General features: G+C 41.0%; 1 protein-coding gene and 1 non-coding gene across 8 annotated transcripts in view; one reads left to right on the top strand and one right to left on the bottom strand.

The window, feature by feature from the left end:
* Positions 1-16,418, bottom strand: part of LRRFIP2 (LRR binding FLII interacting protein 2) — a 245,250-nt gene that overhangs the window by 101,227 nt on the left and 127,605 nt on the right. For 4 of the 7 annotated variants that reach the window (XM_030205564.1, XM_030205571.1, XM_030205548.1 and 1 more), the window contains exons 15-17: positions 10,880-10,948; positions 9,321-9,434; positions 1,758-1,802 (exon numbers count right to left, since the gene is read on the bottom strand). In XM_030205564.1, the coding sequence (XP_030061424.1) occupies positions 1,758-1,802; positions 9,321-9,434; positions 10,880-10,948 (228 nt within the window). The remainder of the gene's footprint in view (positions 1-1,757; positions 1,803-9,320; positions 9,435-10,879; positions 10,949-16,418) is intronic. The other 3 variants (XM_030205592.1, XM_030205585.1, XM_030205578.1) reach the window with 1 other exon arrangement.
* Positions 2,969-3,086, top strand: LOC115460870. Its single transcript, XR_003940641.1, has one exon. It is a non-coding gene; the product is annotated as a small nucleolar RNA SNORA49 (small nucleolar RNA).

The following is a 16,418-nucleotide window of genomic DNA, read 5'->3' on the forward strand; positions in this document are numbered from 1 at the left end:
CAATCAGGTTAAACTGAGGGCGATACTGCCTTTAATAATATATGAGGGCAAAGGACTTTTTATAAAGCCTCACATAAAGAGGGCTGTAACAAGGAATAAATATGTCCTTTTGGAGAGATCTTAAACACTAGGGTGGGCCCAGGCACAAAGCATTACCACGGGTTTAACATTGTTTAATCCGTTTTTACTGGTTGAGCAATGCAGGAAGGGTTTCAAACATGGGTCTGAACTCACTCACAAACTCTTACCACAGATTATATTAAAAAATGCATGTTAATGTGGTCATTAAGAATTCTGCAGTCATGTAATAATAAAAAAAAGTTTATCCCTCGCAAACTTTTGTGCGAGATCCATGCAGCATAGAAGGGGTTGGTTGAGCAGAGTGGGTATCTAGCGGCATCCCTTCTTTCCATCCTGCCCTGAACTGCTTTCTAATGCCGCCCCTTCCCCTGACCCAAACTTCCCTGGTAGTTAAGGACCCCTCCCTTCTTCTGTCTATCCCTCCAACCTCCTCCCTGCCCCCTCAACACTAAACATCCCTAGTAATAGCGTACTCATCCCTCTCTCCACCGACCAGACTCCTTGTCAATGATTAACAACAAAAAAAAACTCTGGGGCCTAGCGGCATCCCCAATCCTCCCCCCCCCCCCCCCCCCCCAAGACCACACCTCAAAAGAGGCAGGAGAATTGCCCACTTGTTCCTGCTTCCAGCACTATCATCTTAAAAATGGCAGTGCCCTGCCCCGTATGGAGTCAATCTGCCATATAAGGGAAAGAGAAGAAGGAAGCAATACTGGGTAAATGCAAGGTACCAGTGTTACTACCCTATATCAAGCTCTTTCTAGAGAGAGACAGACAGACAGAAATATCAAAAAGAAAAAAATGGAAGAACAGCTGCCTTCTGCAGCAGTCCAGGACTTACTTAAATTTCCCTGGTACCTTACCAGCAAGGAAAAATGTACTCCATCTTCCTATGAGAACAGCAGCAGTTGATGCAGCACCAGCTGAAACTATAACTAAAAAGGTAAGAGCCAAATCCCAAATCCCTTCCCCTTTACTACTGGGTTTCACAAAACAAGCCAGCAGCTCCCTCAGAGATCCATGAACTTTCTGCACCTTCCTACAAAAGCTAAAAATGATAATATAGATATTACAAACAAAAGGTATACATTTTCTATTTATACTAGCCATTGAGCCCGTGAAAACGGGCTACTTTTGGAATGGGGGGGGGGGGGGGGCCCGCCTCCCCCGGAGTCGCCGCCCCTCCACCTGGCCCGAGCAGCACTGTAAACTTACATGAGCACGCAGTAGCAGGCACATCAGCAAAGCTGCCTTCGGGGCGGGCTTCCTTCTCTGCCTGTGTCCTGCCCTCGTGTGACGTAACGTCGGCGAGGGCGGGACAAAGGCAGAGAAGGAAGCCCGACGGCAGCTTTGCTGATGTGCCTGCTGCTGCGTGGTGATGTAAGTTCACAGTGCTCGGGCCAGATGGAGGGGCGGCGGCGACTCCGGGGGAGGGGGAGCGGTTCTGATGTCTGCAGCATGCCGGTAGAGACTTCCCTCTCAGTCCCGCCCCCGTCATCACGTATTGACGCGGGGGCGGGGCAGAGAGGGAAGTCTCTACTGCGCATTTGCGAGTGAGTACGGTCACTCGCCGTTTATATGTTTGATGTTTAAATGGTTGACATTAAAATTATTGCCCTGCACATCTTGAGCAAAATTCTTTTAATAATATTTATGAAGAAAAAAAAATTACTCACTCGAGTGTAAACTTCAGTGTACTGTTTATCGCTCTTCTCATCCAACTGAAAAAGAAAATTCACATAAATTGTAAACAAAACTTAAAAATCTGAAGAACTGAAAGTTAATATTGACTGTAACTGGAATTTAAAGAACACTGTTTATTCCCCAGTACACTTGGGCTGATTTCCACATAACACAGCTGATACCTGGGAGCATTAAGAGGCTTGAGCACAGTAACACGGAAACAGTTTATGTCATAGAAAATACAGCAGTTTACCTCTAATCGATATTCTATGAAGACAGCAATTAAAGTCACAAGCGGGTAGGGTGATGGTGACCTGCTCCATGAAAGCTGTAAAACTTCAGAGGCATCATAGCTCATACTGCAGTTCCCAACAGCGCAAGTGAGTGCCGGTAGGAAATCAAAGTTGCTTATTCTAACAGCTGTTCTCTATAGACAGCAAGAATTATTTAGGCACAAAAGGGGGTGACATCACTGGAAGGAGATGGAACAGAACAGCTGTCCCAGAGCTCAGAACAAGTGCAAAGTCCTGGCCAACGGGTAGATGCACTAAGATCCTCGGAAGAGCCCTTCCCTTACCGATTACATAGCAAATCGGTAGGGAACGGCCATGCATCAAGAAAATGGAATGCAAATGAGCTGCTCATTGTGGCTCACTTGCATTCTCTATTCCCTCAGAAGCCAGTCGTCCAGTCGAGCATGCGCAGAGCAGCCAAGCGTTATGCTGGCTGCTCTGCGCATGCCAAGGACGTCCTTTATGGGCGTCCTTCACTCAAAAAAAAAAAAAAAAAGGACGTCCCTGACGAGCAGAAAACTTGTCAGAAGCCAAACCTCAGAAGAGAGTGCTGAAAAGAGCCCCAGTTAATTTAAGTGTTGCTGCTCTCCGCTTGTGTAACATTTCCATTGTTTACTGCTTTGCATTTTAAAGGCAGGCTTACATCAAGCTGGACGTCTTCCTGCAGCTTTTGTGATGGGCGTCCCTTCTTGGATGTGTTTTTCTTACCTGCAATTAGGAAGGACTTCTCTGAAGAAGAAAAAAAGGAAGTCCCTGTTTTTCTTACCTGCCTGAACTGACCACAACCACGGTTCTCTCAACAGTCCCCCCCCCCCCAAGGTTGTTTTCAGCTTGTGCCCGCCCCCCACCCCAGGATCGGGACGTGCGAGGACATCCAAATCAAAACTTTTTGGACGTCCCTCCCTCCAGGTCTCTCTCAGCCAATCCCAGTGCGTTTAGCTGTAAACGCACTGGGATTGACTGAGAGAGACCTGAAGGGAGGGACGTCCAAAAAGTTTTGATTTGGACGTCCTCGCACATCCCGATCCGGGGGGGGGGGGGGACGCAAGCTGAAAACAACCTTGGAGGGGACTGTTGAGAACTGTGGCTGTGGTCAGTTCAGGCAGGTAAGAAAAACAGGGACTTCCTTTTTTTTCTTCAGAGAACTCCTTCCTAATTGCAGGTAAGAAAAACAGGTCCAAGAAGGACGCCCATCACAAAAGCTGCTGGAAGACGTACAGCTCGTGTTAGACGTCCCTGACGAGCACTTGGATGTTTTTTTTTTTTTCCTTCCGATTCCCTCGCAGCAGCCCCAACGAGAGGTGCAGACCTCCCATTAGGTTTTCCACGGTGAAGGGATCGGAAAACGGTAGTGCGTCTCATTGTAATATGATTTATACACATTATAATGCTAATTTGCTAATCTGCATTCCATTTTCGTTAGCTGCTACTGTGATAGGAAAATGGCCTTTTGTGCATGTCATGGTTTACTACTTGCTCGTTGAACTGGCTAGAACCAGTTTAAAAACCACGCTGTTGGCTCGTTAAGGTTAGTGCATCTTCCCCCAAGTGTGGCCCTCCTAGTTCAAGGAGTACAGGAAGCTTGGAGGGATTTTGTGCTCAATTAATTCTGTTGCATGTGAAAAGCATACAGGTAAGCAACTTGACTTTCTCAGTCAGCAAACAGGATTGAATCAACTGGATTGATTCACAAGCTCATTGTTGCTCTAATTTACATAGTAACATAGTAAATAACATCAGATAAAAACCGCCTGGCCCACCTAGTTTGCTCATAAAGGTGGTTAGGGTTGTACCTGCCTCATTATGCAGGACACTCTCTTTAGTAAGAAGAAATGTAACTGGCAGGAGGAATGTGAACGATTACAGGAGGACCTTGCGAGACTGGGAGAATGGGCGTGCAAGTGGCAGATGAAGTTCAATGTTGACAAGTGCAAAGTGATGCATGTGGGTAAGAGGAACCCGAATTATAGCTACGTCTTGCAAGGTTCCGCGTTAGGAGTTACGGATCAAGAAAGGGATCTGGGTGTCGTCGTCGATGATACGCTGAAACCTTCTGCTCAGTGTGCTGCTGCGGCTAGGAAAGCGAATAGAATGTTGGGTGTTATTAGGAAGGGTATGGAGTCCAGGTGTGCGGATGTTATAATGCCATTGTATCGCTCCATGGTGCGACCGCACCTGGAGTATTGTGTTCAGTACTGGTCTCCGTATCTCAAAAAAGATATAGTAGAATTGGAAAAGGTACAGCGAAGGGCGACGAAAATGATAGTGGGGATGGGACGACTTTCCTATGAAGAGAGGCTGAGAAGGCTAGGGCTTTTCAGCTTGGAGAAGAGACGGCTGAGGGGAGATATGATAGAAGTGTATAAAATAATGAGTGGAATGGATCGGGTGGATGTGAAGCGACTGTTCACGCTATCCAAAAATACTAGGACTAGAGGGCATGAGTTGAAGCTACAGTGTGGTAAATTTAAAACGAATCGGAGAAAATTTTTCTTCACCCAACGTGTAATTAGACTCTGGAATTCGTTGCCGGAGAACGTGGTACTGGCGGTTAGCTTGACGGAGTTTAAAAAGGGGTTATATAGATTCCTAAAGGACAAGTCCATAGACCGCTATTAAATGGACTTGGAAAAATTCCGCATTTTTAGGTATAACTTGCCTGGAATGTTTTTACGTTTGGGGAGCGTGCCAGGTGCCCTTGACCTGGATTGGCCACTGTCGGTGACAGGATGCTGGGCTAGATGGACCTTTGGTCTTTCCCAGTATGGCACTACTTATGTACTTATGTACTTATGTGTAGGTTAGCTGGCTCTATGCCCTTTTTTTGAAGTGTGAAAGTAATTTAAGTTTTGCTTTGAGTGGAAATGCCCTATACTTTTACTGCATCCTCTTGCCACAGAAGGATCCTATGTTTATCCCGTGCCTTTTTGAATTTACTGTTTTTGTCCCTACTACTTCCTATGGAAAAGCATTCCAGGCATCCACCACCATTTCCATGAAAAAGGATCACCTGATGTTGCTTTTAAGTGTACCTCCTTGCAGCTTCATTTCACATCCTCTAGTTCTACAGCTGCACCATTTTTGGAAAAGGTTTGCTCATTAATATCTTTCAAGTATTTAAATGTCTGTATCCTATCTCCCATGTCCCTCCTCTGCTCCAGGGTATACATATTCAAGTCTTCAAGACTTTTCTCATATGTCATTTTGCTCAAACACCATACCATTTTTGTCACCTTCCTCTGAACCGCTTCAAGTCTTTGTATTTAGCAAGATACAGCCTCCAAAAGCTGAACACATTACTTCACAAGGGGTCTCCCTAATGACTTCTATAGGAGCATTATCTTTTTCCTGTCAGTTATGCTGGTCCCTATGCAGCCAAACATCCTTCTGGCCTTAGCCACCTTTTTGTCACATTGTTTTACCACCTTGAGATCCTCAGACACCATCACCTCAAGGCTTCTTTCCTGGTCTGTGTACATCAGCCTTTCACCTCCTACTGCATACAGTTCCTTTGGACTTCTGCACCCCAAATTTGGAGCGTGACCATACTTGATGATCTTAAGATGATCAAGCTAGATAAGGCGACAGGAAAAGCAACCAATGTTGCACAGTTTAAAATAAAGTGGATGGGCAAACTCCAGGATAATAACTGGGTATTCTACTGAAACTTGAGGTTCTACTTTGATTTTCTCATTTTGTAGGAACTACACTGTACCATATGCTGTTTTATTATATCCCATTATCAATGTTTATTGTACCTTGAATTGAACAGTGGTGACTGGACAAGACATAAATCTCTCAAATAAATATGCATGGGCATGTGGCCTACCTTTTGTAAGCAGATTCTGGCTGTGACCTACAGGGAGTACTGAACCTTTAACAGAATGAAAGCTTGAAATGTTGTCTAGAAGACTGTAATTGAAAGATACTCTTTGCAGGCTGAAGAGATGATATCTCAAAAATTATAAGAATCATGACAGACTAAAGTACATGCAACATTTCGTCCCACATGGGCTGGATAAATCTAGAAAAAGTTGCTAAAAGCCAATTGTTAAAGTATGGGAACACCTGGAACTCTTGCTTGTTCAAGTAGGCTGCCACCACAATAAAACACATAGGGGCTCATTTTCAAAGCACTTAGACTTACAAAGTTCCATAGGTTACTATGGAACTTTGTAAGTCTAAGTGCTTTGAAAATACGCCTCTTTAGTGAACATCCTGGGAGCTGAAAGCAATCCAAATGGAAAGACTACACCAGCAATTGTTGATTTGCAGGACGAAACAGATACTTTCTGCAGATAGGGGATGATGGTGGGAAAGTGTTCATTCTGACCTTCTTTTTGTAGAGAAAGAGGTTGAGGTCTCAGAGGTCCAAGATAAAGTGCAGTCCTCCCATCTTCTTGGGGATGAGGGAATACTTGGAATAAAATCCCTTATACTCAATTCTGACTATCTTTGTTACACTACACCATTCAAGATTTTATTTATTTACAGAATTTGGGATACTGTTCTTCAAGCCGATATCAGAGCAGTTTAGAAAAATCAAGTTTGGTTAACAGAAATTAAAAACTAATATACACCAACAGTTCCATGCATAGAACAAACCACAAAAGGAGTTGAAATGTAGTTGCATAATTAAAACAAGGAACAACCTATAACTGAAACATTAAATGAAGGGGAACAATGTCAAAGTATCTAAGGTTAACTTGAATGTCAGGACATATTAATAGTCTTTACACCTGCTCTGAATTTCCTATTGTACCTCTAGTGAGAGTGCATTTCAAAAATAAGGGACCAGATAGCTGAAGAAAATGGTTCAGATACCTAGCCACAACCTGGAAAGTGATAAAAGGTATTCTTGTGAGGAGCATAAGGCATGGGCTGGGCAAAAGAGAATTAGAACAGAGTGCAAATAAAGTAGAATACTTAATCTTGAACATAATACTAGGGATGTGGAGTTGGTACACCAAACCTCCATTTCAGACTCCAAATGATATTAGGCTTTAACATTTTTGTTCTGCATCTAAAGTACTAGTAAATATAACTTATATTTACCAGTACTTTAGATCTAAGACAAAAAATATAAGTATAAATAAATAAATTTACCATATATTATAATGTTGTACATTTTTAGTTTGAAGCTGTGTGCATGTTCAGCTGAAACCAAAACATTTGGTCCTAAGTCTCACAGCTCACCCCTCCCCTCCTCAGTGTCAAAGAAGCTCAACTTCCTCCTTCCTTAAACAGAGTCCCCACTTCCAGCACCACCTGTAGCTCCTCCTCCCAGCCTACCATATGGCCCTGGTGGCTTACTGGCTTGTAGGAGCAGAAGCCATACCCTGTTACTCCTGCTCATGCTATCCCCACGTTCAAAATGACAGCCTGAGATCATGACAGTCATTTTGGGATTGGTGCTAGCACAGGTAGGAGCCATTAGACTACCAGGGTAGTATGGTAGACCCAGGGGAGGCTAAGGGTGGGAGGGGAGGAAAGCAGAAGTTCAGCTCTTTCAGATCTAGGAGGAGGAGGAGGGAGAGAGTGGAGGTTGTTCCCGTTCAGAGGTTGGGCTGGTTTTGCCTGAAACCAAAGAAACTAGTTTTAGTCGTCCTCTAAAAAGGGCCAATAGTCCTAACTAGCCTTTTCTCTTATACTGCCAACCTAAATATAGGAACTTTCAATAAATCACCCTGAGAAGGTTAAGTTTCTCACAGAGGTGTAATTTTGGATCCTGTTCTGTAGATACAACGGGCCCTTTTACTAAGCTGCATAGGCACCTACACGCGCCCAACATGTGTCAATTTTGAGTTACTGCCCGGCTACCGCATGGTCCTTGCGGCAATTTCATTTTTGATGCACGTCCGCTACGTGCACCAGAAAATATTTTTTATTTTCTGGTGTGTGGGCGGTAATCGGCATTTTACACGTGTAGATCATTACTGCCCAGTTACCGTGTGAGACCTTACCGCTAGGTCAATGGCTGGCAGTAAGGTCTCAGACCCAAAATGGCTGCACAGCAATTTTCATTTTGCCACACGTCCATTTTCAGCAAAAATTTTAAAAAGGCATTTTTTTACAGGTGCGCTGAAAAATGATTCTGCGCGTGCCCAAAACACGCATCTACAATACCTCAGGCCATTGTTCAGCATGCCTTTGTAAAAGGGCCCCAAAGGCTCCACAACCCCCCCCCCCCCACACACACACACACTGAATTCATTTAAAAAACCTAGAATTAAAATGACAAACTTTAATGGGAAGCCAATGCAATTCAGCTTGTAAAGGACCTGTATTCTCCCAGCACGGACCTCCTAATAGTATCCTAGCTAGTTTATTTTTAATATCAGAAATTTACATACATATTTAGATAGGAGGCTAATATAAAATACATTACAATAATCTAATATACTCATAAATAAATCCTGAGTAATTGTTATTAGGACCTTCAAATCTAAATAAAAGTTTCACTTACTAATCTTCTTCAACTTCAAAAAGGTAGTTCTAGTAATGAGTACAACCTGATCATATCCAATTACCTCAGGCCTATAAACAACCCCCTACAACCCTTAATAAATTGGTAGACCCAAACCTAGGAAGAACCTGTTCAAGATACACCATCATCATGTATGTTCTATTTCCAGGAAGCATTATGCTATATTAGCATTAAGTTTTATATTATCACAATGGCAAGACTATTTTGCACTCAATAAAGTATAAACTGGTTACCAATATACATTTAGGGTCAGGTGTAATAAAAGATTCTTTCTATTTTGGAACTATGCGAAAAATGTTGTCTAAATGTGGCCATTAATATAAAAGTATGCATTTTTGTTTAAATGTACTACACTGCCCTTCAGGATTAGTATCAGAGCAGTTTACAAATGCCAAGCCAAATGTTTGAAGCACAATATAAACAAATATAAGAAATATAAAATTACAATTAATAAACAGAAATCAAAAATTTGAGTTAATGATCATTTCAGAAAATATGATTATTAATACTGGTTTGGGTATTTTAGATCATTATTATTATTATTTTAGACAGCTCACGCCTTTAACAAAGCATGTTGAATACAGTTTAATAACAAATCACGTTTTCATTAAAAAATATCTATAAATCAGAATGATATAAAATGAAAAACCCAACACAAGTGTGTTTGCAAGGATCTCAACTACAGTGGAACTTCTAGTTCAGTTAGTTACCTAAGCCATTTAATTAGGTCAAAATTAGTCACTGCCATTTGGCACAACACCATGCAATAAACTCACACTATTTAGGTCCGGTATACTGACATCATCCACATCAGAGATAACACTCCCTCTGCGGTTGGAACGACTAAAATAATCGGCTGCAGATCCAGGCGGATCAGAAAAATCAGAGGACTACAAAGTTAAGTAAAAAAAATAAATAAAATGAGGCAGGAGATCAACATTTAAAAAGTACTAATATTGTATTGCTGTACTGTGCATCTTTCTCCAATTCCCCTTTCTTATCTGATGGTAATGCAAGATGAATCAAGACACTCATACTGGCAAGAACCTGGATGGGATGCTTTCTCCAGGACTGTGCATTTTAATGCCACCTCTTGGCAGAAGGGACTATCTCTTGAACTCAGCTGCTGCACCTTTTCCCATCTCAAGGACCAAGCATTTCGCACAATTCAAAATCATCCCTCCCAATCCGGTCTACCTTAAAAGTTGTCTTCTGTTGGTCCCTAGAAGCAAAGTTGCCCATATGTTGCCTGTGACCTGGCCTGAAGATTTCCTTTTGACCTGTCCCACCCATGGAACCAGGTAGTGCTGTCAGAGGAGGCAGAATGGGCCAGAGAGAAAGCTTTAAAGCAGGCTGCAGGCAGTGTATGTGCAACACTGCCACTGCCGAGGACCAACAGAAGAACACATTTAAGACAGATCAGCAAAGGGAAGGGAGTGAGCTGCAGACCCGTGAGCAGAACTGAATGGGCCACCGTTGGAGGCTATGACCAAGGTGGTGAACTCCAGCAGCCACAAGATGATCTTGGTGCTGCTCACCACCAAGTTTGTGTCGCTGCTGATGGGGGTGTAGGAGAGAGGGAGGAAGAGAGGAGACAATGGACTCCAGGAAACAAAGAGTGATAATAGAGCTAGGGGAAGAGGAGAGTGAGGGAAGAAAGAGGAGAGATGTTAGAGCTGGGGGTGTAAGGGAGGGAGATTATCAGACTTTTAGGGAAGGGAAGGGAGATGGGATATGATATACTGTCTTTCTATGGTTACAATTGAAGTGGTTTACATATTATATACAGTTACTTATTTTGTATCTGGGGCTATGGAGAGTTAAGTGAATTGTCCAGAGTTGGAAGGAGCTGCAGTGGGAAAATAAATAAACCAATAAAATATCTTTAATTGTGCGATTAATCACAATAAAAAAAGTTTTAATTGCACAATTGTGATTAAAATTTTTAATTTAAATGCCCCCTAGTTAATACTATATTATTTATTTTATAGACCAATATGAATACAGCATTGCTTTACAAAGGGACAGTCATGCAGTTTACAGAAAGTTTAGTTGAAATCTCTTATTAATTTTTCAGTATAATAGTATATCCTTAATAGACCCCACAGACAAGATTAGTGTTCCCCTCCTTCACATCTCCAGCATCTTTTGTCAGAGTCTTACAGAAATTCTAAACATTAATGGCATGACTACTTTTTAAGCAATTACAAGGAAAACACCTCAGCAACACATGCTATTCTTGCATTGAAATATAATCTTTTAAAAATACTGTGACACTTTCTTCATTCTCATAGTTCATAGCACACAAACACTCAAGCATGCAAAGCTAGCTCACCACACTATCACTTCGCCCTCGGCCACCACGATTTGAGGACACAATGCTCTCAGATTCATCATCTGTACACTATAAAGATAAGACGCCAGCTATTAGAGCAAGTGTACTATGAGCCTAACTCCTCCTAGAATTCTTTGGAACATCCTGCAGAAGACAAATCCTATGCAAAGAGTGCTGAGAATAGTTTGTGCTCTTTATCACCTAATACACGCATATATATTTTCCTTAAACTAGAACACAGTCAAATAAGGCTCAACATTAAAACATGCCTAGCCTTCTCCATAAAAGAAAAGAGCCCCAGAAATACTTGAAAATTTTTACTTTTTCAAGCCTTTTTAATTTTTATAGTTTGTCTAGTTTCCTACCAGGTAATTTTCTTAAATTCTGGTGGAATGTGATACCTAAGGCAATGAGCTATATCAGCTGTGGAATACCTTTTCACTGCTTAGAAGGGAATATGGAAGTTGCTCAAGGAAGACTCATTAAAGTTTTGTATTCCAGATATCAAACTTGAATCTTTTTTGTATTGTAGTCAACTTGGAAATAGCATTTCTTTTAAATATTTTTAATCTAATCTCAGCATTTACAATTAGGATCCAAAGCAGTTTATAGTAATACAAGAAAAATAGCTTTCAGCAAGTATACACCATAATTTTAACAATTGTCAGAACTAGTCAAGAATTTTGAAACTTAAGTTTTTAAACACTTATAAAATACAGAATGGGATAGCAATTGTTGAATATTGCTGCAAACATTATACCTTCATTTTGGTTTCAGTAGTGAAGATGGGTAACATATCTATATTAAAAATGTCTATCTTGAGGCTGGCCTGGTGGCTTAAAACCAGTGCTATTACTACCATGAGGACATGGGTTTAATTTCTTCATTAGGCCTTGCATTATCCAAGCTGGAGATGCTACAGAAACTGCACTCACAGCCACTCTGGAGCAGGGAGAAAGTGGGTGGGGGAGGGAAAAGGCCCTGGTTATCATACAATATAAGACTTGGGGCTAAGATTACAGGGTTCTGCCCCAAGCTAATCATTGTGACTGGGCTAAATAACAGAGAGTGGTTATAAGATCAGGAAAAACATCCTTACCAATGCAGCCACGGGCACAATATTATGGACCTTCACATATTCCTTTTAGGCTTGCTTAGGAATACGTTAAAGAGGAAATGGGACTTGATATACTGGCTTTCTGAGTTTTTTTTTTTTTTGCAACTACATTCAAAGCGGTTTACATATATTCAGGTACTTATTTTGTACCAGGGGCAATGGAGGGTTAAGTGACTTGCCCAGAGTCACAAGGAGCTGCAGTGGGAATCAAACTCCGTTCCCCAGGATCAAAGTCCACTGCACTAACCACTAAGCTACTCCTCCACTCCAAGATATGTAATTTGCTATCTAATTAGACAAGGTTCTCTTACACATTAAGCACTAGGTTCTATATATGAAGCCTAAAAAAATTGACGCTGAAATGAAATACACCTAGGCATATTCTTTAAAGTATGCCTAACTTTAGGCATACTTTATAGAATAAGCCTAAATTTTTGTGCAGTTCACAGAATATGCCGAGCACTCGTCCGCATGAATAAATTTAGTCACTGGCAGTTACGCCAAGTTAAACTTGGTGTAAATGCAAACACCTAAATCACGCACGGACCCGGTGTATTCTATAACAACATGAATAGATTTTTAAAACGCCCATGACACACCCATTCCATGCACATGGCCACGCCCCCTTTTCAACTATGAGACTTAGAATGTACACACATCACATTATAGAATACGCTTAGATAGCTCTGCACATAAATTCTAATTAATGCCAACTAGTGTCAATAATTATTTAAGTGGCAATTATTGGCACTGATTGGCTTGTTTAATTAAGTTGTGCGCACAAATCCAGAATACAACTGGATTTGTGCACACAACTTAAGTCGCGTATATAGAATCCAGGGGTAAAACATCCAGCTCACTTACAATACAAAATGGATAGGACTTATCTATATTTGGCATATGGTCTTAGAAAATAAATTAATAAGGCGAAATGAAACATCAGTGAATCCTGAGTTTAAGTCCCCAAAGTACTATTTTGATGATGGTCAAGCAGTTTTTCTGTAGAACAGGAAAAGGGACCTTGCAACAAATAAACCTTCTCCTTTTGAAATCATATGACATTCTAATAGATTCCTTCCCAAAACCAGTAGTATTCAAAACACTGGATCAGAGAGAACAACTAAATGAATTATTTTGCTCTCAACATCAAAGCTATGAGAGGACAGAGATTGGGGTGCATAGAGTTTCTGAGGGCATAGTTTCTGAGATACTAGAATTAGAAAAATTTACAAACTAAGCAGTGCCCTAATCAGCATATTCCAACATGACTGGAATGCAAATCTGTCTATGCCAAAAATAAGCTGTAAGTATCATAGTTCCAGGAACCCTTCTGAGTTTTACAGTATTAAAGTTTGTATTGCTAGACTTATTGGAGAATATATGTATAGAAGACCTTTTACCCAATAATGGTTGAAGTTATCTGACACTAGTCCAGTTGCTGACCTTTTCCTGAAACATTAAACTGGTACCTTTCTATTTTGAGATGTTATAACCATGCTATCACTAGAACTGTCCATTGCAAGAACGTGGGATTCAATACACTCTAATTTAAGGATTACTCATGAAAGCCTGTCAACTCAAACTGTCTGCCTCATTATTGTTGCTGTTTGACGGGTGGCTCTTGGAATTTTCTCATGTAAGATATATATCATCTTCCTTAAACAAAATGGTCAAAACAAAGTAGTTCACAAACCAGATACAATAATCAAATATAGCAACATCACAATACTGTACATCAGATCAAGAATTTGATTGCTGCTTGATATAGTGGTCAAAGTTCTTCTCCCTATGCTTGATCTGTCAGAACGTGGCTACCAGACTGTGTGTCTGAATCAGCAAGGTTTGAAAGGCCAGTGGTGTCTGACAACTTCTGTAGCATAATGTACTGCTCTCAGCTCCAGCAGGTTGATATGTAATCTTAAGTGTGCAGTTTAATTAAGTAAGCTTCCCCGTGCTTAGAACCCATGAGGGGTTGAACATAGAGAGAAAACATTTGGTCAGATTGAAATGGGAATATCTTTGTACATCTCCTGTACATGTGCATTCACACATGCCATTGAGATTTAGGCATCCACTAAACATTTCTCATATGGACAAATGTCATGGAACCAGCACACATTCAGACTGATGTTTCCTGACCTTTAACAACTTGCTCCATTAGATACGAGGCCCATTCTGTTGACACAGAGATAAGATATAGATCAAGTTGTATCTAGCACCTACAGTAAAAGTGGGGCATATAGTTGAGACTGGATTTGGGAGTAACTGATCAAAGACCCTAACAGTACTGTACATACAAGTCTCTTCAAGCTAAAAAAAAAAAAAAAGCATCCCTTTTTTAACTAGGTATTCATGTAGGGCATAGAGTTTCTTACAGTAGCAAGGTCTTGAACACTTTTGCTGTCTAGGGATGAGTTGAATTCTATAAAATACTCCATTGGTGAAGTTTCTGCATCCCAAATTCATGACCCTACATTTTTTTAAACATTATATCTTTGCTGCCATAGTCTAGACCATTCCTGAAGCTTTGCTACATTCTGCTCATGGAACTGGTACCTCAAAGTACGACTCAGACAGCACTGTAGAGCATCTTTTAGGACTCATCCCACAAAAACTGTACAAATGCAGCCACGTTATTCTGCGTTCATCAGTAGCTACTGCAGAGGTTCTCAATGATGTCTCAAAAACATATGCTTAATGGATAATATGTTTTTCACACTCGTCAACTTGTTCCATAAGTTAACCATTTCCACCCTGATCCTTTGAAGAGAAGAAGGTAGTAATTACTGCCCCCCCTTCCCCCTTAGAGATGTTGAAGGTATTCTCTAGAACTGGAAGTGGCTTCTTGAGGTCATACCATTCTATGAGATGACTATCCTTCAGCCACAAAGATCAACTCTTGGAACCTCAAAAAGGAACATGGACCTCAGAAGCTTCCTTCTTGAAAACCATCTGACTATGACTTAGAGCACTCAGTACACATATTAACCATTATTTTATGCTGACAAAGTGAAAGGTGCATCTGGTGAGTCATCTGGGACCCCAAAAGAAGTTGAGAAGTTAAACACGCCAGGTTGAGTGTTTTTGAGACACTCAACAATTACCTCTGCTATGTGTTTTCACAGTTCTTCCTTGAAGATATAGTAGACTCAACAGGAGGGCCTTAGGAAGCTTAAGGCTGAAAGCTGGAATTCCAGTGGCTGTTGTGGCATATGCAACCGCTAGGAGGCTGAGCTATCCTTCATGTTCTACTCCTTTCAGAGTCTGATAGCACACACCAAGATCATTTGGATTTTACAACTGAGCAAAGGTGGTTTATATCAATAAATCCCTTTGGAGCCACCCCACAGCATTGAGCTCAACCATACAAAGTTTACCTGCTTAGAGCAATTGGGTAAGTGAGATCTTCTCTCATAGGCTTGTACTTAAGCTTCAGTGTTGAAGGAGTTGACAGCTGCTTCAACATCTTTGAGGCTCCAAAAGAATGAATACTCCAATGTTCCCTGGGATTCTTAAACATAAATTGGTGGCTTTGAACTGTTTATTTATGTATTTTTATTTTTTTACGTCTTCCAGGTGAGATAAGAACTCTCATTCTGCAGGTCTGAATGGCAGTAACATCCAGAATAATTGCTGCCGAGGGCAACATTTTGATCCTCCCCAAGACATTTACAGTAGGTCTTGTGACACTCTTATCATTGACCTAGTTAGATTCTGTTAAAAATATATCAATGATGGGATAAAGGGAAAAACTGTGGCAAGGCTTTAAAAGTGTTGCTTGCGAAGTTCCTCATCAGAAAATGTTATGCTGCTATCTTGCCACCCCCCTTCAAGTGCACACTTTCCAAGGAAAAATACTGCTGAAGTACAGTTTGGGGGGGAAATATACCTTTAAAAAGAGTACACAGGTATTGAGTACATTTTTCAGGATATCTGGAGTCTTAGCCATGTGCTCCATTTCAGCCTTCTCTCTGTTTTGGGCTGATCCAAGCTATCAGACTTACCCTGGCAAGCCCTTGATTCTAGAGTCTAATTAGCGGCGCAAGAAGCTTAAATTAAATCATCTACAGTTGGAGATTCAAGAACAGTGCAAGGGAATTGAGTGTCAACTCTCTAACTTTCAGACTCCTCTAAGATTTTTGATAATTAAGTTCAACTATCATGATCATTCCAACACCATCCTTCACAGAACAATCCTGTAAAAACATAACTTGACATCAAATTTTAAATATTGTTTTTTTCCCTATGTTCCATACAAAAAGATTCATTTCATGCAGGAAGAGATCATTCTGAAGGTAACTCTGTATAGTGCTTCTAAGAAGAATTCCAGAGAAATAAAACCAGGATGTAGATGGACCTCTAAGGTACTCAGAGACTTACAAACACAGAGAAGAAAGGTATAGTAAATGGCTTCCTTGGAGC

This window comes from Microcaecilia unicolor, chromosome 1 (assembly GCF_901765095.1).
Source record: "Microcaecilia unicolor chromosome 1, aMicUni1.1, whole genome shotgun sequence".
In the NCBI taxonomy this organism is placed as follows: domain Eukaryota; kingdom Metazoa; phylum Chordata; class Amphibia; order Gymnophiona; family Siphonopidae; genus Microcaecilia; species Microcaecilia unicolor.